Source organism: Centruroides vittatus, unplaced genomic scaffold, assembly GCF_030686945.1.
Source record: "Centruroides vittatus isolate TY-2023 unplaced genomic scaffold, ASM3068694v2 contig_927, whole genome shotgun sequence".
Classification (NCBI taxonomy): domain Eukaryota; kingdom Metazoa; phylum Arthropoda; class Arachnida; order Scorpiones; family Buthidae; genus Centruroides; species Centruroides vittatus.
Genome location: NW_027122613.1, coordinates 1,740,243 through 1,761,027, shown reverse-complemented (window position 1 = coordinate 1,761,027; position 20,785 = coordinate 1,740,243). Strand labels below are relative to the sequence as shown.

General features: G+C 26.4%; 1 protein-coding gene across 2 annotated transcripts in view; it reads right to left on the bottom strand.

Annotated features, from left to right (window-relative positions):
• Positions 1–503: 503 nt before the first annotated feature.
• The window catches only part of LOC136984742 (synaptogenesis protein syg-2-like), a 41,882-nt gene continuing 21,600 nt past the window's right edge, over positions 504–20,785 (bottom strand). The window contains exons 2-14 of one of the 2 annotated variants that reach the window (XM_067281848.1): positions 14,056–14,391; positions 13,882–13,983; positions 12,467–12,670; positions 9,034–9,330; positions 8,112–8,402; positions 7,536–7,823; positions 5,268–5,570; positions 4,668–4,793; positions 4,504–4,534; positions 4,134–4,207; positions 2,130–2,263; positions 1,460–1,663; positions 504–1,251 (exon numbers count right to left, since the gene is read on the bottom strand). In XM_067281848.1, coding sequence (XP_067137949.1) covers positions 1,204–1,251; positions 1,460–1,663; positions 2,130–2,263; positions 4,134–4,207; positions 4,504–4,534; positions 4,668–4,793; positions 5,268–5,570; positions 7,536–7,823; positions 8,112–8,402; positions 9,034–9,330; positions 12,467–12,670; positions 13,882–13,983; positions 14,056–14,391 — 2,438 coding nt within the window. In that variant the 3' untranslated portion in view covers positions 504–1,203. The remainder of the gene's footprint in view (positions 1,252–1,459; positions 1,664–2,129; positions 2,264–4,133; positions 4,208–4,503; positions 4,535–4,667; positions 4,794–5,267; positions 5,571–7,535; positions 7,824–8,111; positions 8,403–9,033; positions 9,331–12,466; positions 12,671–13,881; positions 13,984–14,055; positions 14,392–20,785) is intronic. The other variant, XM_067281849.1, reaches the window with a different exon arrangement.

Here is a 20,785-nt window from a genome sequence, read left to right as displayed (position 1 = left end):
GTATTAAAAACCTTTAAAGTTTTCAACATTTAAACCTATATAAAACTTTAATTTTAAGATTATACGTGTATAAAATGCATAGTAATTATGTAAATTTAAAGTACGATTTTTGTTTTTAAGTTTTAAATTCGTTGACGCATAATTTGTTTTAAAAAATGAATTATTAATATAAATAAATTGATTTAAAATAAAAAGCCAATATAATATTTAACATATTATTAATACTAATAAAAAGTTTATTTTATTTTTTTACTCAAATATATAGCATACAATATAAATAATTTCATCTGTATGAAACATATATTACAATATAGCCAAAATGTTCATTCAATAATTATGAAATATACCTATAATTATTTATAAAAGCTAACCATGTATCAATTTATCAAAATAATAAGAAAATTATATAAAAATTCAAGAAAAAATTAAAAAGATAATTCAAGAAGTAAAGAGAAAAAGATTTATATCTCAATTCAAACTGTAAATAAAATTACACTTACTAGAACGTTTATCATAACTTTATTCATTCTTTCAGCTCAAAAACAGAATAAAAGAGTTGAGCTATTATCACCAGTATAAGAAACTACGGCAGCATTATCTCTTAACGTGGCAAGAATTTACACGTGCACGCAACAGCATTATCATGACAATCAATCTACATGATCCAGCGAAAGAGTGGTGCAGATGCGAGCTGTTCAAAATGCACCTCATAGTCCCTACAGGTAACAAAGAGTTCGATTTGAAACATGACGATATTTTCTCATCAAAAATCATCACTGGATGAAGTCATGATATATATAAATTTTTCAACACTGTCCCTGTCGTGAAGGCAAGCAATGAATCGCATTAACATGCGATGTTCTTGATTTCATAGCGGTTTTTTTTAATTTTTTTTCACAAAGAGTGCCCGGTTTCTGGTATAAAACATTAAAATCTGTATATAGTCCAAAGACAAACAGATAAAGATAAACAGATATCGTAAGAAGGCTGAGCGAAGAAGCTCTCAGTCTCATAATAACCACCAGAGAGGGCATTTTTTTTTTAATAATAAGTTTTGTTTGGTAAGTTTTGAGGTTGATATTCCCAATTTGGTGGATATGGAAATACGATCCGTAGAATTAAAATTCAGTCCTTAGCTATACAACCCTGTTTGTTCGGTATCCGTATAAATATGGATTCTGAATCACAAAAACGGTTATTTTGTCACACTGGAGGAGAAATCCGGAGACATTCTCTGTCGGGCATTGAACTCTGCAAAGATAAAAAAAGAAAACAATAAAAATAAAATTTTACTGTAGTCAAGAGTGAATAAATGAAAGAATCAAGAAAAAAAAAAGGGTCAACTTCTAGCATGATTCGAAACTTTATTTTTAATCTACGTAACTTTGTTTTCGGGAAAAATATAATTTAATATGGATTCAGATTTATATTTTTGTAATATTTAAGGATTAAAATTTACCGTGCAGCCAGAGAGCTTGCTAGTAATCAATGGGGTCTGAACGCAGTCATCTTCTTCATTCTCGTTGCCTGGAGAAGATACGGTCTTAGTGATCTTTTGAAAATCAATGTCTGCGTATTCAGTTGGTGGATCTATCCTTTCTCTTACAGCTGCTTGTTGGTTGTTGGGAAGGTCCAACTCTGCGTATGTAATGTCGTCGTAATTCTGGAAAATATGATTGTGCCACTGAAGTAAATCAAGTAGAAGCAAAGAAAAAATAAAAAAAGAAAATAAAAATGCTTATACATATACCGAGATTGAATATAATTCAGATCAGTCAATAGTAAAGTTTTATTGGTCAGATCTTAAGAAATATATTTGTTCACTTTAGTAGTTTATTCCTGTCTTGTTTTATATATAAATATAAATTTTCAGAAGAAAATAAAAGAAGATAAACGTTTAACTTTTCAGATTTTTATGGTTGTTTACTTAAATAGGAATTTATTTGTAGCTGCGAGCAAAGTGGTATAAAGTTAAAATTATTTTATCTGATAAAATAAGATATATTTTTATTCATTTATGTAAACTACAAATATATATTTTAAAAAAATTTTTTTTCCAAATATATTAGAAACAGAATTCTTTTACAGTATACTTTTACAAATTTATTAATTAAATTTAAATTACTCACAAGTTTAGGTTTATATTTCATTCTTGGAATTATATTTTCATAAGTATGTTCTTTATTTTCTTCAACATTTTCATAGATCCTTTCGTTTCTGTAATCATATTCTTTCTTTTTACGAGGGCTGACTTCTGAATATTCTGCATCAACAAATAAAATGAAACTTTATAAAATATATATATATATTTTTTTTACAATACTTAAAATGAAATTTTTTTGAGAAATAGAATAATATACTAAGTATTTATAAAGTTGAAATTTTAAAATTACAAAATTTATAAGTGAGTATTTTTATGTAGTTTATTTTATTCAGTATCCTCTACTTTAAACTTAAATTATTGATATATAAGAATAGAATGGAAAGTAAAAAAGAAAAAAAAATATATAATTTAATTTTAAAACTACTTCCTTTACTTGTAAACTTATACAATATATATTATCTTATTTTAAAAAAATTTTACCAACATAAAAATAAATATCCTTTTATACAAATCATTATTCATTTTGTTTTTGTTTTCATTTTGTTTACTTTATAGATTATAAGAAATACTTTTGGTTATCTTATAAGTTATGAGTTTGCACTATTTTATATTAGGAAATTATATTTTCCAATGTTTAAAGATAATGTATGACTAAATTTTCTAAATCCCTTCTATAGCAGAAAAGTCAATAAAGTAAAAGCAACAATGACAACATTGCTTTATTGTAATTTGACCTTTAATCTCAGAATATTTTAAGGTTTTATTTTTTGAATTTTAATCTGTTTTCTCTTATCAATTTGTTTAAATTTGATTAGATTAGTAGTTATAAATATGCAGATTTTCATACAAAGTCTAAACTGTTAAAATATTTTAATATGTAACAAAATATTCAACAAGAAAAACAGTACATAATTAATTTAATTTAATAAGTATAATACTTAAAAACCCAGTAAACATGCTAAGCCAATATTAATAAATACCAAGGTAAAAAATAACAGAATATAATGATCTTAAATTAATATCATGAAGAAAAAATAGCATGAAGGACCATGTGAACAGAAATTGATAATATAAAGAACAAACACCAAGAGCAACAACTATCTATATAAATAATATTGTTTAAAAATAAACAAAGGTAAATGTCAATAAGTAGAACATATAATTTAATAAATATTTAATATAAATAAGAGAGGAAATTATTAAAAATTTAATAATAATTCAGTAAACAATGAAGGGGAAAAAACTCATATGTGAATAAAATAATATTGAGAAACGTCTCATAGTATGTAGATGTACAGAGGCATTTAATGATAAATATGGGATGTTATTAAATATATTGATTTTCTTATAATACCCAAGGCCAACAATTCAGAAATGAGAAAACAAATTAATTAAGTAACTATGAAAAACCAGTCTCGTTATATAATGGGGTAAGACAAATATTAGAAAATAACGGAAAAATATTCAAAATGGTAAACAAAATTCATGTAAATATGAGAAGGACAAATCGATAATAAATGAAAAATTCAATTTTTATAAAAATGTCAAAGATATGTTTACATATAAAATTATTTTATATTTTATTCGAATTTAAAGCGAGTAAGATAAGAATTAAAGTAATAATATTTATGAAAGTATGTAATATGAGATTTATATCACCACTTAAAGTATCAGATTTTCAATAATTCGATTTAAAACAATTTAAAATTGCATATCATTGCATAAAATTACATTTATTAAAAATAAAATTTGTTCCATTTACTTCTTGGAGAGGAATAAATTCATTATTCATTTTTCTTTATTAATGTGTGTTATTAATGGTTTAACTTTTTTAATTTAATAAAATTAATTTTAATTAATTATTCTTTAAATACGTTTATCACTTTTCGTTATTAAAACAATTAATTCAGACATTAATTGAAATTCCAAATTTTACAAAAATAACATAATTATAAATTTGAATATTTATGTTAATTATACAGAATAATGTGCTTTTGTTTTTCTTTTAAAATAATTATTCTATCTTTACCTGTTGAATAATTTTTTGATGGAATAACATCAGGACTACCATCATCAAACTCCTTCTTAATTGGAGATGGAATTCTGTAAATACGTAGCATTTCAACTTATTAACACTCTGATAAAAATATTAAAATATTTTAATAAAAGGTAATTAATATGATATTTAATGCTAATATCAACACAATTTACAATTTCAAATACTTAATTAAAAAATGTATATTTATTCATTTAATCATTAAAATATTCCATCACAATTTAAATTAAATATTGTATCTTCATTAACGTATATAATTAAAGCAGTTAAATGTTTACTATCTTGCATTGTTTTAATGTAAAATTCTAAAAATTTTAATAATTTTCATTTACATGATACTTACTTTTCTTCGTTGTCAATATTAGTTGATGCTCCTAATTCGTTAATGAAAAGAAAAGAAGGAGGTGAGAGGTCATTAACTTAATATTTATAAAATTGATTTATTTAATTGTCTTGGAGATAGAATAAACATAATTGGAATTCTAACAATTTATATTAATAGCTAACCTCTATTTTCGTTGCTTCCTCTTGCCTTCATGATGAATATAATGACAATAACTAACAATAGCAAAGCACCCACTGTACCCATCAATACAGCCAAGACAGCGTTAATTGCCACTGGTTGAAGTTCACCTAGACGAAAATGGAAGCTGTTATTTATTTAAGTGCAGTGAGAATAAAAGAATATATTATACTAAATATTATCTAAGATTTAATTAAACTAATATTATTAAATCTACGTTTTTAACTAACTAAATTATATCAAATTAAAAAGCATTGTAAAGAATAAAGGTGTGAAGATTTATAATCATTGTTTGTCTATTACTTTATTGGTATGTAAAAAATTAATTCTGTTAAAGTAAATTTAATTTTTATTGCAATTCTAAATTCTCTGCCCCCCTTTTTTTAACTTAAACGTTTATTTACTGTGTTACGAAATGCAGTTGTCTTTAAGAGAATTAATTAAAGAATAAATATCTAAATTGATTTTTATCCTTATTCTCTTCATTTTAAATAACTTAAAAAAACTGAATTTAAAATAAAAACAGAAAAATTAAATAAAAATTAAAGTAAAAGTAGTTATGTAGCGATTAAAGGCTCTCTTGCCTGTATGCCTTTCTGCAGAAAACAGGGTACTGGCAGTCAAAGTCACAGCTCTACTTCGACCTTGGGTATTGGAAGCGTATATTACTAAAATAAAAGAACTCCCAGAGGTAAGTCCTTGAGCTTCGAAGACTGGGAAGTCTACTGAAGTAACATTTGACTGAAGATTCTTATCATCCTTCATACTATACACTTCCAGGTGAAATACCTGTTGTAAACCGCCATCATCTCCAGCTTCACATCTCAAGATGACAGCATCAGATGTCAGGTTAGTGATGCTACAGTTGTGCACAGGATCTGGAGGACCTTCAAAGTACAAGGTGGTACGTGCCGATTATGTCAAGCTGAGTATTAAACTACAGTACATGTGTACAGTACATGTTGTGACGATAATACTTTACTTTCACAGATTTTTAACAATATTAATTTATAGTCGTTCCATTCATAAATGTTTATCAAACATTTTTTCCATTATTACAATTTTTATAAATATATAATTTTATACTTGAAATGGGATATATATATATATATATCAATGTCAAAAAATATAAATTATATATATATATATATATATTTAACAAAAACCCAAAAAAACTTAAAGAAAATAATGAAAATAAAGCATATTGAAACAACATAATAAAATCACAAATAAATATAAATAAAAAATTAAATAAAAATAAAAAAAAATTAATGTGTGCTGTTATAATTTTATTTATGTATTATTCTATTATAAAATTATTTTAAAAATTTCATTCTAAACTAATTAAACTTCTATGTAATTACGTATGTTATTTTATATTTTAAAGTTATATTTTAATAATTAATTTATTAATTAAAAATTATAATTATATTTTAAAATGATTAAAATATTGCATAAATATAAATAATTTCATGTAACATTTTAATCTCAATTAAGTATTTTTTTCTCCATTGAAGTTTGCATTCAAATTTTATAACAATTTTAAAATATATTTACAATAAAATATTTTAATGGAAATATATATATATATATATATATATATACAATTTTCTTCATTTAAAAAATAAATACTTTTAATTTTTTTAAATTCAGAAATTATTTCTAATTATTTAACAATTCATCATCTATTTAAAAATAGTAATTTGTAGATGTTACATGGAATTTTAACATCATTATCAACCACTTAATGGAAACATCATAATGCATTATATCATAGAAAATGGAAAATTAAATTCACATTAATTCAAGTATTATAATTAACGTAGTAAACACAATCACTGCAAATATTATTATTGTTAAATTGTTCTCGTAAAGGCGATCATTATGATTTAAAGATTAATTAAATTTTAATAACTCAAAAGTACTAAAAATGTAAAAATCTTTTCTACAAAGAAAAGCAAAATAATAATTTAAAAAAAAAATTTATCTACATTTATTTTATTTTATTTCTTTCATTTTTATGCATTTCTATCATACTTAAAATTGATTCTGAACTAATTATATATTTTTATTATCCTGGTTTAATAGATATTATTATGGAAATTGCTCAATTTTCTTTAAACAGTTTCCGTTTTTGAATTCTAATGACCTTAGCTATATTTTCTTAGAATCCATTTACAAAAATATTAAAAAATATTAGATCTTGTCTTTGTATTTAAACAGAAGGACGAACAAGAAAAAAAAAATTAATTTGTAATGTGGCTTATGTACACTTTTCTTCTATCCTACTCTCTTATATTTAAAATTTGCATAATGGTTTATACTACACCATTTCTCGTCAGAGGTCAAGTTAAAAAAATGAGGATTTAAAAAAAAGAAAAAAATTTACAAACTTCGTTTCGTACGAAACTCATCAAGTCTCTGTTGAAGCTACGTAAAGAACCATTGCTATCTGCATAATGGAATTTCTTTTTATTTTAACTTTCATTATTTTCTTTTCTTTTTTTCCCTCTACCTTGTGCCAACATAAATCAAATACCACGAAGACAAATTTAAGAAATACTGTTTTAAAAAATCACACTAGATATACTTAATTTAAAATGAAGATACGTCTACAACCCATTTATATAGCTCATTTACTATTTTCTTATTTTAAAATTTAACTAGTTGTAATAAAATAACAAATCCCACAACAAACAATTGAGAACAGAAAAAAAAAATATATATATATATATATACATATATGTCTAGAAAATTATCTTTCTCAGTTTTTATGTATTACAGTTTATTCTATAACCAAATTTTTGTTGTTGTAGTAGTGCATTTTTCGTAATTATTTTAATGATACTAACCTATGGGTACTATACTGAATATACACGGCTCTAATTGCATTCCAACTTCATTTTTTCCCCAACAGTACAAATAACCGTAATCTTGTTTATTTCTTGGAACATATTTTGCAACACTTTTCGTTCCTGATGTCGTATATGATACAATAACCAAACTTTCGTCTGTGTTATTAAATCCCCAACGAAATTCTACTGATGGTGGGTCAGCATCAACTTCACAGGTGACTCTGACATCTTCGTGTCTAGCAGCTCCATACACAACTTTTTGTCCACTACTGCAAACAGGAGCAACTGTCAACAGAAAGGGGGAAAAAAAGACAATTATTTTTCACATATGTTGTAGATTTGTCCAGTTCTATATATAGAAAACTTAATTGCTTTGTGATAAATGAATAAATAATAAACTATTCGTTGTATGATCTAGCATATATTATTCATTAAGATATAAAGGTGATGAATTTTTGATAAAGTAATGGTGATTTTAATTAGATGATATTATTCATTCATTTAATATTTAATATATTGTCTAGTATATCTTTAATTATAATATTTTAAATTAAATACACATCAGATTCTTACATTGTACCCGTAATAAAACTTCTTCGCTCGCTCCTTCTCCTTCTGCATTGCGAGCAACACACTGATACCTTCCTCTGTGAGATCTCCTAACGCCTTGTAAGAATAATGTATAGTTACGGACATTTATGCCCGATGGAGGATCGTGTACTAAAGTTTTTCCTTCGTATTTCCATCCTATTTCATATATAGATGGATTTGCTTGGATATTGCATTCGAAATAAACATTGCTTCCCTCACGAATCTGTTCGTGTTTATCACTAGCTCCTAGAGCTAACGATAGCTGTGGAACGTCTGTTGAGAAAAAATAATATTAAAAATATCAGATTTGAAATAATTAAAACTGAATAAATAAATAAATAAGATAGAAAGAAAGCGTTAAGTTTTAATTTTTTTTCCTCATTTAATTTTAATTTTATCGTTAAAAATTTAAGTTATATTTAGCGTTTTTAATTAGCTTTAAATTACATTAAATTTACATTAAAAAGTTATTACGAAAGAAATAAATTAAAAAATTTCGCAGTAAATATTTACGTTAGTAAATTGGTAGTTGAGAATATATAAACTTATAAATAAGATATTATGTATTAAATTTTAAAATTGTCTAAACTTAAAACGGAAAAATTAATTTGCTTAATGCATTACTGCTCGTAACAAAAAAAAGTAAAAAAAATTTGCTAACTTGCTTTTAAACATTGAAACTAGGTGCATGCACTAATACATTAGAAAGACACTAAGAATGTAATTCTCTAGAGATGAGGGTGGTAGTCTTTAACAGTAATACTAAATTTGGATAAGAAAAAAAAATAACACAAAAAAGAGGTTAAGCTTTCCAAAGCAAATAACCGAAATTCTTGTAACGACGCGAGATTTACAACCCTCATCTCACTATATCAAACTACATGTTACACCCATTACCACCTACAGAGAACATTCATCGTCCACTCGTCATTTAAGGCACTTTCTGGTAAATCTGGATTCTCGGCACGGCACAAAAGGCTTTTTCTGTTATCCTCGCTGGAGGGAACGAAAGTCAGGGTACTGGTAGTTGTGTCGCCATCCTCCGAAGTGATTTCTTGGGAACTGTCGATTTTGACGTTCCCCTTCATCCACGTGATCTGGGCAGGAGGTCTGGAACCCTTCGACTGGCACATCACTTCGTACTCTTTGCCTTCAGAGAACGTTCGGTGCGTAGAGATGATACGTACCTCCAACGGCTTCACTGGGCAAGGACGGATAGACTCTTGATGTTAATACACCTCAATGTTCCTAGAAAGGGTAGTCAGATGTGCAAAAACAATTGCTACCCGAATTATACTTTCATTGTGGGCTCTCACGTTTTTTTAAAAAAATTTTTTTCTTTATAATTCATAGCTAAATAGCCAAAAATTTGTTCAAAATTCAAATTTTTCATTTTAAATTTGTTCACAAATTTTATAGCATATCTGCTACATCAAATTTTATATTGTAGCAAATTTGCTTAATTTGAAAACATTTCGATAATCCCTAATAAATTTTGATGTCATTTTTGAATAGGTTTTCGGGTACATCTAATACTTTTTTTAATTAAATAAATTATAAAATATTATATATAAAATCATTAGAAGCAGATAGAGATAGAGACAGACAGACAACAGACAGAAGAGAAGGATATTTTCATTTATGGAAAAAAAGTAATAATAATAATAATAAAATTTCAGAAAAAATAATCAGCCGGGGAAATTTTGTTAATTTTTTTATTAAAATTATTTTCTCAATAAATTCAATAATTAATAATGTAATTATTCTAAATAATATTTTACTAATAAAAAATATATATATATATATATTTGTAATATAATAAAAAAGGTTTATTCTTATATAAATAATTTAAATATATTATTTTAAAAATAAACATTAAATTTAAAATTTAAATATTTTAAATTTATATGAATTTTTTTTTCTTATTCTTATCTTGATAAAAGGAAATAACCGAGAGTGAAAATGTTTATTGATCAACAAAAATAATAGTTTTATTATTTGCTGAAGATATTTTCATTGTCCAATCTTATCTAAATAGCATCTTTATAATAATAAGTATCTTACAAGGCAATTTATTAGGCATTTTTCCAGATACTAAAATGCGATATCCTATCAAAACATGAACTTTTATAATAAATCTTATATAATTTCATTCTTTATTTTTTACTATGATTTATCATCTCATCGAAAATACACCTTATATAAAATGCTACTGATTAACATTCTTTTATTATTGTTATTCTTCGCATGCAATCGCATTTTTTTTATTTAGTTAATTAATGAATTGAAAAATAATTAGGCTATAGTGTTCTTTTTTGTTATTGCAATAAATCATATACTGGTATTTATTTATTTAAAATTAATAAGTCAACAGTTATAAATTTATCTTAAAGATTTTTTAAATAATATAACAATTTTGTATGATTTTTGAATAATAAAGTAACGATATTACATAATTTCTTAGATGATAAGATGATAATTTTATTATCTAAAAATTTATATTAATGGTTTCTTGTTGAAATGTTGATGCACTAAACTATTGTAAATGAATGTAATGATTTTTTTTCGTCACTAAAACTTGAATTTTTGCTTGAAATCTTAAAATAAAATTAAAACATCACACCCACTACTAAGAAAAAATGTATCTTTGAAGGCCGAAGAAAACGAAATTCCAAACACAAGTTTTGGTTTAAGAAGAAAGGATGATGACATATTTTCCATATCAGAAATCACATCACATTGTGTTGTACAAGTCATATATGCTCAGACATCATCAGAAAATAGGAGGGCATTGCCCTTTGCTTAGTAAGTCTGGGTGTTTCGTATCTAATGGCTTTATCCAGATTCCTAAAAACTGCATTATACGTTTCAGCATTGATTATTCGTCTATGTGGAAGAAATTCCATAAGCAAGAGTCTAGAACCGTCCCGAAAGACCATCTGTACAATCGTTCTGGCACACTGTAAAACTTTAAACTTTCAAGTTTCGAGAATAAATGCCCTTTAATCTATCCACATCATCCTAATATTCTATTTTGCTTTTTTTGAATACGAATAGTTCATTAGGTATTATAAACAGTTGAAATACAAATAATGTTTTTAGTATTTGATATATTATATACGTTCAATAAGAAAATAAACTTGTAATAACAACTTTACCCAGATGAGAACCCCCTATAAAATATTAAACACGAATAAAAATAAATATTGAGATATTAGATAGTATTCTTTACATTATTTTCTATGCGAGTGTAGCACATTTATACTGATGTTGATGGACGATGTGATGTTCATACTCTTGGGGATCTGTCTTCTATTGTGACACTTCCTGCATTACTTTTTGTGTTTCTTGCAATTCTCGTATTTTCCTTTCTAGCAGTTATTCGTGATGAACATTACAGCGTGATTACTTTTGACATTTTTACTCGATAAGTCTTAAAAATAATAGACTAAACATTGTTTTGTATTCTCTTATATGACTTTAATATTCGTCATATAACAAAACTGACAATATAATTTAATATAGATAGAGATATATTTAAAGAAAACAGCGTATTTGTCTTTTTTATTAATTCTCCAAGTGTTCTGTTAGATTTAATCAAATAAATTTCTTGAATTCCTTGATGTAATTTTATACATTCAATAAATTTCAAGAGGTTCCATCATGGGAATTTCTTTGTCAACAATACAAAAAAAAAACAAATTATTTTAATAAATATGTTTTTGTAGAATATCTTCAAAAATATAACAATATTACCCTTAATAACTGTTTACATTTTAAAAAACATTTATTTATTTTACTCAAACCAATTTATATATATATATATATTGTAGAGCTGTAGAACTCTTCATCATTAAAATATTATGATAAATGAGAGGAAATTAGATTTTTCTTTTTGTTCGACACTCAGAAATAAAATACATTTGTAATATTAATATTAATATTTTTTGTAAGCTGTACAAAAATACTTTCTATATATTTGAATTTCTAGTTTTTTTATTTCAACATTTTGAAATCATTTCTGGAAAAATACCTTATATAAACTTAAATATAATATATATACAATCTATAAAAAATTTGACTAAATTTTTTCTAGATAAAATACAAATTTATGCTTCGTATAGCACCATTAAATTAATAATAAATTTTTAAAAAAACCAATAAAAAATAAAGATAAATAAATAACAAAAATAATAGTAAGTTAACAAAACGTATAAATAAATATTTTACTAATTTAACAAATTAAAATCGTAAATTTAAAAATACATTTAAAATAATTTTTTAATTATACAAAATATTAATTTATTTAAAAATTAAATGGTTCATTAGATGCTTACAGTTAAGGTCTATGGTGACTGATGTAGATATTGGCACCGTTAGATTTGTATTGGACGCCTGGCACATGTAAACGGACAATAAATCGTCTCTTTTCAAATTCGTCACCAATAATTCATTGATGACCAAACCTCGTTCTATTCTAGAATAACTATCGTCGATCTGGGTCGACTCACGCCACCAGGTTACCGCTGGAGATGGACTTCCTGGTACGAAAATGAATAACAAATTTATAAATTTAGTAATGGATACGTAAATATTGTTCTATTTATTCTCTTATTAAAGACTATGAACAACCTTGAGAACTATTTTAGTGAATTTAGTCAATACTTTCTTCACAACATTGCTGTAATGCAGAGTTGTTTGTTTGTTTGTTTGTTGTTTGCATAAGAAAACACGACTCGCGAGCGATCTTCAAAGAGGGATGCCTCTCGTGAGGACATTCTGTAAGAAACTGGCCCTTATTCAGGTGCTAAAAATGTGAAGAAACCAGGAAAATTCCACCTGACAGCCCGTTGTTGATGCGTGAACCCACTATCTAATACCAGTGCTCAGAGGTTTATTCACTCGTGGTGGGATTAAATTCATTAATTTTATTTTGGTAAATTATATTTTTTTAAATAATAAATATAAAAAATTAATTTAAACAAATTTTGAAAAATAAATATTAAAAATTAATAATATGTACACTAATAGAGTCTTTTCTTCATAAAAATCCACGTAATAATAATATAATAAAATGCTTTTCAAAATAGAAATTAATTTTAAAAATATAAAATATTCTTTATACGTAATTATGTAATTAATTCGATCATAAATTTAATTTAGTTCTCATATTTCTATATCTTAAATATTTTAATAAAATTTTCGTTCTTCAACTCCATCATCTAATTTCGTAAAGTGCTAAGTGTATCAAAGTCCGAATAATTTAGTTAAGTTTGACGTTGGATGTTGAATTTTTTTCCTCATTAACGTCAAGAAACGACACATTAAGTAATAAAAAGTTTTTAATAATCTACAAACTAAAGGTGTCACCCGAATGAATGCATTTTATTGCACGTCTAAACGTTAATACGAAGATGAAATGCGTTCGTCTTACTATAGTATCATGCAAATTACCTTTATATTTACAGCAGATCTTCAGAAACTTATAATTATGTTGTTGTAGAGAATGTCAACAATGTAAGATTTAATGCTTAATGCATTTCTCGCCATCTAATTTATCCATTAATAATAAAATCGTTGGAATATTTATTCCACCGACAACGTTCTTCTACGTTTTCCTTTAATATCATTTCAATGTATATACTACTTGAAAAATAACGCTTTTAACCGTGTTTATCGATTAAAAGATTGATTTTTTAAGTTATAATTTAAATTACATAATTGTTTATTTATAAGAATTTATAATACTTACCTCCTCTGACTTCACAGGTGAGGTTTAAATTTGAATTTTCACGAAATGGTCCGATCATACTTTTATTTTCATTATTGTAGATAAGTATTTTCTCAGGAGGCACTGAAAATTTTAAATAAAGAACACATTAAGATATTAATATTAAATCAATGTAGGGTTTTAAGTTTTCCTTACCTATAACATTAAGTTTCATAGCTTTATTCGTCGTTCTTGCTCTTTTAAAGTCGACACGACACCGATATTCTCCGGCATCTCCATCGACAATAGGTTTTATTTGCAGGTAAGCTGGTTTCGCTGTATGATTGAAAGTAGCGCGAGATCCTAGTATCTCGCTTGCAATATGTTTTGGCTCACCTGTATGTTGATCCCGGGCATCCAAACTATAAATGGGATTTCCCGAATCTCCTCTATACCATAGAACCAATGCAATGCTGTCATCTGGTGATGGCGGTGTAATGTTGCAAGGCAACTCGACTTCTGCATCAATGACAGCATTGTACTCTGGGTCATCTAAAGGATATAAGTATGAAAAAAGAATCAGTTAAGTAACTTACTAATAGTAAAGAAAATAGAGAAAAGATTTCAACTCCTCGTGATTAAATTACGATTGGTATTCTCTAGAGAATTTTTTTATTTACTTTATTTTTCGAGAAAAGAAAAAACAGGTATTCGTTTTGTATTAACTTTTTTATTAATCCAAGTAATCAGATTTAATATAATTGAATTAAGAAAGAATTTACAGCAACACTCATTAAAACTTAAACAAAGCAAACATCCTTTATTAAAAAAAAAAAGTATTTATTGTTATTTAAAACGAAAATCCTGTTTTAGTTGCGTTAATATTATACAAACATTTTCAATGAAAGAATTAAAATAAATAACCACACGTTGTGAATTTTAATTCGGTTTATTTATATATTTTTCCCTAACTTCTTTTTATATTTATTTCTAGTTCTTCTCAAATGTAATGTGCTGCAGCTACCTAATCTCTAAACTGAAAATATTGTCGACTTCCTTCGACTTCAAGAAATAGCTTTAAGGAAGGAGTATACTAGACACCATCCTCCGTCAAAAATATCGTTCTGTATGGATCATTTCCGACTTGTAAAACTTTTCGTTATCTTCTATGTACTCTCCATGTTAGTATAGCATTAAAGAAAAAATTTTATGCTGACAACAACCTGTAAACTACCACTGCAGCTACCCCATCCAGTGTTATTCTTTATAGCAGCCAGGAGGTAGCTTCTGGACTAGAGAAAGTAAAAAGAATATTCCACCGTTTAAATTATTCACGTATCTTTTCTCTGTTCACAAACTTTACATCCTTCAATGTTTTATTTGTATTTTCTGAACTTTCTTGGTGAAGACATGATTGCATTCTTCGTGAAGGATCGAAATTAATTTTCTTGTTTGTTCTCTTGCCTTTATATATAATACAAATAATTAATTAAATTTCGAAAATTTTATAAATTATATTACTGTAAAATATATAATATATAATTAATTAATTTTAAATTTTTTCCAATAAACATGTTTTAAAACTTACGCATAACTTTCTTCTAAAGCATTCTATTAATTATGATTATTGATAATAAGATAAATTTAGTATGATTATCTGTTAACTGTAGCGTATTAATTGGCAATCTATTCTATAATCTGGAATTTGTAATGCATGCTGACTACGCCACTTGCGTTACTAATGTGATATGTATTAATCTGTAGCATTCCTTCCATTGAAAACTATACATTGTACTGTTTTTAAAAGTCTTCAAGAATTCATATTTTTAAAGTTTATTACGTGTAATTTTACTACAAACAAGCAGGGAATTAGAAAGAAAAAGGGGGGAAAAAAGATTTATTGACTGATTTCGGATAAGTTTCCTGTAGGGAAGCAAAGACTGAAAATTATAACTTATGTCCTCATTTACACCAATTTCCTTTGAAGTCTTAGGAAGTATAATGTATTATAACCTATTTTAGCTTAATTTCCTGTGAAATTTCTGATAGTATTTACTCTGTGACACGAATTACTGTACACTAAGTATAAATTTCATCTAATCAAATACTTTAGACATATATAACAGTTCTTATTTGTATTATGAAGATTTAATTATTAAGTATTAGTCTCTAAATTTTTTTTAAATTTTGGAAGACACTTTCCATTAAAATTCATTAAAATTCGAACCATATTGATATAGAATGTCTTTCGAGAGTATAATTTTAAAGTTCTTTTTTTTTAAAGAAAAACTACGTATAGTAACCTACAGAATTCATGAAGTACCTAAAACTTTCACATAGAATATTCTGTGACCGAACAGCTATATTAAAAATAGAAAATCTTCTGGCAGTCACGAACATGGAAAATGGGCTTCATTACTTTATGAAACTTTCTTTTTCTTCCTTCTTTTCTAATTTTAAGTTTGTTCCAAACTTTTATTTGATTTCGTTAGATGTTATCTTTAATCTTGAAACAGATACATGTCATTTGGATAATAAGATGTTTATATGTTTAAAAAACCCAATTACGTAAATAAATTTGTTTATTTTAAAATATATAATTTATATTTTATCAAATTGTATACATAAAATATATATAAACAGATAGTATTAGACGTTATAAGAGATACTGGTCTGCTCTTTTTTTTTTCTTTGGTCAGCTAGTAGCTATGGACGAGCTTAAGAAGCTTAGTCTCTTGGCCTCGGTACAACTGTACGTAGCGGTCTTTAGGAATTATAGTAAATACCGTATGGCTGTCGTGGAATTCCTGTTTGGCCAGTGATCAGTCTCTCCTGAGGATAAGAAACTCACTGCCATTGATCAATATGACGAACAGAAAACATCTGTTGGTTAATATCCCTCTGCAGCTTATGGATCATTAATAAGAAGTTTTTGTCTTAATCGCTATATATATATATATATATATATATATATAGATTATCGAAAATCTTTCTTTTATTTTGATTTTACTCAAAAAAACTCGTTATTATATATAAATATTTATTTATTATTTTCTTTAATTTAGAATTGATTTTTAATAAATTACTCTTTTAAAATCGATATAAAAGTTTTAAAATTAATAAGATATCGATTTTTATCCAGGAAATTTTTAATTATTATAATAATCGATAAAAGAAAATTTAATAAAGTAAGCTCTTTTTATTTATTTAGCCTCATACATAGTCGTGCATCCGCACATTTATTGATTATTTGTATCAAATTTAAGCTAATTTTTGTCTTTTCACAACAAGCCATGATACGGAATATCTAGTTTATCAGATCACTTCTTACATTCCTTCTTCTGCATACTCATGACTTTTTTATATTCGAGTCGAAATTCTTTCTTGATTCACTAACAAGTATTTTCTGCATAAAGAAACACATTGCAGAAAGTACCCATCATCATTTTCAGTTCGTTAAATGAATTCTCACACTTTTCATTTTTAGTTAAAAAGAAAAGTGGGGGAAGAAAGTAGTTTTTTTAAAGATTTTAAGAAATGTAATTTTTTAAATTGCTTTCTACTGATTTTAAACTATTTTAACTAGTTCCATTTTTCTGGCAGATATAAATATAGGTTTCATTTTCAGAACTGCAACGAACGAATGCACGAATTGTATCTGGAATTTTGCCAATCGAATGCAAGTAATTATTGCAATTCAACATTTCCGTAATTAGAAATTATTATTATTCATTCGTAACAATTTTCGAACTATAAATAATTATAACGGTTTAATACCTAATAAATAGAATAAATTCCTTAAGATGACCGAAATGAATATATATATAATTTTAAGAATTACATGTAAATAGTTATCAAACGATATGAAAATTGTACTTTAAGTAAGTATTTTATAATTGGCATTCTTCCATTTATAAAGTTGCTCTTAGTTTGGACATTAAGAATAATCCATCTTCCGCCGCAATATCAGAAACGTTTACATGAGTGACATCTCTTAATAGTTAATTTGTTTCCCGAATGCAGTTGCTCTTGCTCCATCACCTCTTTCGTGAGAGGTGTGGACCACGCTCGAACCTGAGGAGCATTAGCTGGACATTCGACCATACATCATGACGACATTATCACAGAAGTAGAGGCAGTTCTCACACCCTAGAAGGACAGCCGGAGGACAATAGGTAGCAATTCCGAAGTGAAGAATCGTGCCTGATAGAAGGTAATATTTTTGCGCTTCGTGTCAATTGTACAGCTTGGAACAAATTTTATACAGAATCTCCAGTATATGACGTGAATTCCGAGACTGCTATAGAATTCTTTTACTCTATAAATTTTGCTGCTATCACATGAACTCTTTCAAGTCTCTCTCTTTATAATATTGGTAATCTAAATTGATTTTTCTAAAAATTTAAGACTGGAATTTGCTTGTTTAATAATGTTATCAAGTAAATTCTCTTTATTTGTTTATAAATTATAGTTAACAGAGTGTTTTTCTTTCCCTTATATATTATTCTTCGAAATAATTTTAAAATTTTATAAATAGTTTTTAATTATATTTTTAATCGATTCTGTAGTATTAATTCGTTGTAGAAAATTGCAAAAATCAACTTTTCTTAGTTTAGAATTGGAATTAATTTTAGTTCATGCATTTGTTAAAGAACATCTCAGAATTCTTATTTTTTTGAAAATAACTGAAGTAACATTTAATTAGAATTTAATATTTTCTAAGTGATGTATTAAAAAATAACAAAAAGTCTTTCGAGACGATCAATAAATTCTTTTCCACTATGTAGAAGTTAGTAAAATTGATTCGTTGATAGAAAAAAATAATAAAATCCCTAATTAAAAATACTTATTGAAATATATATATATATATATCGTTTGAAACTTGTTAATTTTGAATTGTCCAAAATTCTGACAGTAATAATAAAAATAACTGATGAAGATTTAAACTTATTCACGACATAAGAGGATATGCCGGCTCCAAATTTCTTGTAGATTGAATCAAAGAAGGCTATGAGACAGAACAGTAGTTATGAGTCACCGATGTAGAATGGAGACATTGTTGACTATAATTGATATTAATGACCAAAACCTGCGAACTCTCACATTAAGTTTGGTTCGTTGTCCTGCTAAAAGACAAATTGATTCTCAAGACAAATGAAGTGGCATTCCCACACCAGGCTGATTCTTGACATATCTGATAAGTAGAAAAATATGTGGCAGAAAAGGCCAACATTCTTACAAAGAACAGTGAAAAAAAAATTATGCTACAATTCAAGGCTATGCCTTGCTATATTGCCCGCTAGTAAAGGTTTCTATAGTAGTTTTCTTCACAACTGATACCAATATTCGATAAAATATTTTTACAGAAAAGCACCTTAAGCAAAAGCAGAATATTGTACTTGTGCTTATAAAAACATTTATTTATATATAAGAACATATATTTATCAGTTAAAACCAAAAAGGGAATACGACATTTGTATCGAACATGCAATCATTGAATAAAAATACAGGAAAGGGTGCACGGTTAAAATAAAAATAGTGACAAAAACAGCACACGGGTATACGAATAGCATGCTATCTGACAAAGCCAAACGGAATAAGTGCTTTTCTCTTGGGATATGTGCGTATTCCTGGTAGAACATAACAGAAATAACTTCAAACACAAGGGATTTGCCATATCACACAATATGAGGATATAAATGTCCATTCAGATAAAGTTTTTCCTACCTGAGTGGTCACTGAGCACATTGACGGTCCTGAGTTTTATGCCAGGAATTCCTGAAGTGATGGATAAAGTATAACATCACAACATTATGACATTCAATGCTAACTTTATGATAGTATAGTAAACATTAAAAAACTATATTTAGTACATTTATATATATATAAACAAGATATTTATCGGTTAAAGCAAAACAAATAAAATATACATCATATTCAAAACACTCTCTTTAAATTTTATAACATAAATTTTTTATTATTATTAATTCTGTACTGTTTTATGTATAAATTTTTGTTTTATTTTTTAATGTATTTTTCGATTTAAAACTTATACTTGATAAATTGTAAAGAAAATACTCGTACGTGGCCTTTGAAAGAGTGCAGAATCTTTATTTACTATTTTCTTTCTTGAAAATTATAGATGAGAAATCGAAGTAATTGCAAGGTTTTCAGAAACAATTTACTGAATCCGAGTGTGACGGGTATTACTCATACGACAGGTTTTGAAATAAAAAAAAAACAAAGTGAAAAGTGTAGAAACCATTAAGAACAAAGAAAATCATTTTCTTGTTCAATCGAAACAGTTACAATTGAAAAAAAAATTGGTGTAGTGTTTTCCAGTACAGGCAAAAATAAATAAATGTGATCATCATCCTTACAAAACGATCATCTATCGACGTTTAGTGTTCGATGATACCTGCTAACCTAATGGGCCAATAAGTCCGGATGAAAAATGGCCAAAAGACGACTTTCGACAAATGAAAAACGTTAAAAAAAATATCTATAATCACCTAGACCCTGCTAGCCTGACGAAACGGGTGCTTAAACGGACAAAGGAAAAAAAACACTACAGAAGATATGATAGAAAAGATTGTTTTTGACAACTCTTCGTCTGTTTAGCTCCTCTAACGTCTAAACAGAGCAAAGAAAAAATATTCTGGTTGTAATCGATATTTAGCCAGAAAAATAAGATAAGAGGAAAAAAAACTATATAAGATATAGGAGAATAAGAATATAACTGAACTACGTCAGATTGCTGGAACTAACAGTTTCGCCAAAAGAGAATTTTTAGAAAGAAAGAGTAATCTATCAAAACTTCAAGGACATACCGAAGAGCTTCGGTCATTGATCTCGTTTCTAGTGAATGCGGAGATTTCTAAGTCTTCTCAGGAATTAGAATATCCAACTACATTACTGTAATACTACATCGATTTATTCTTACTCT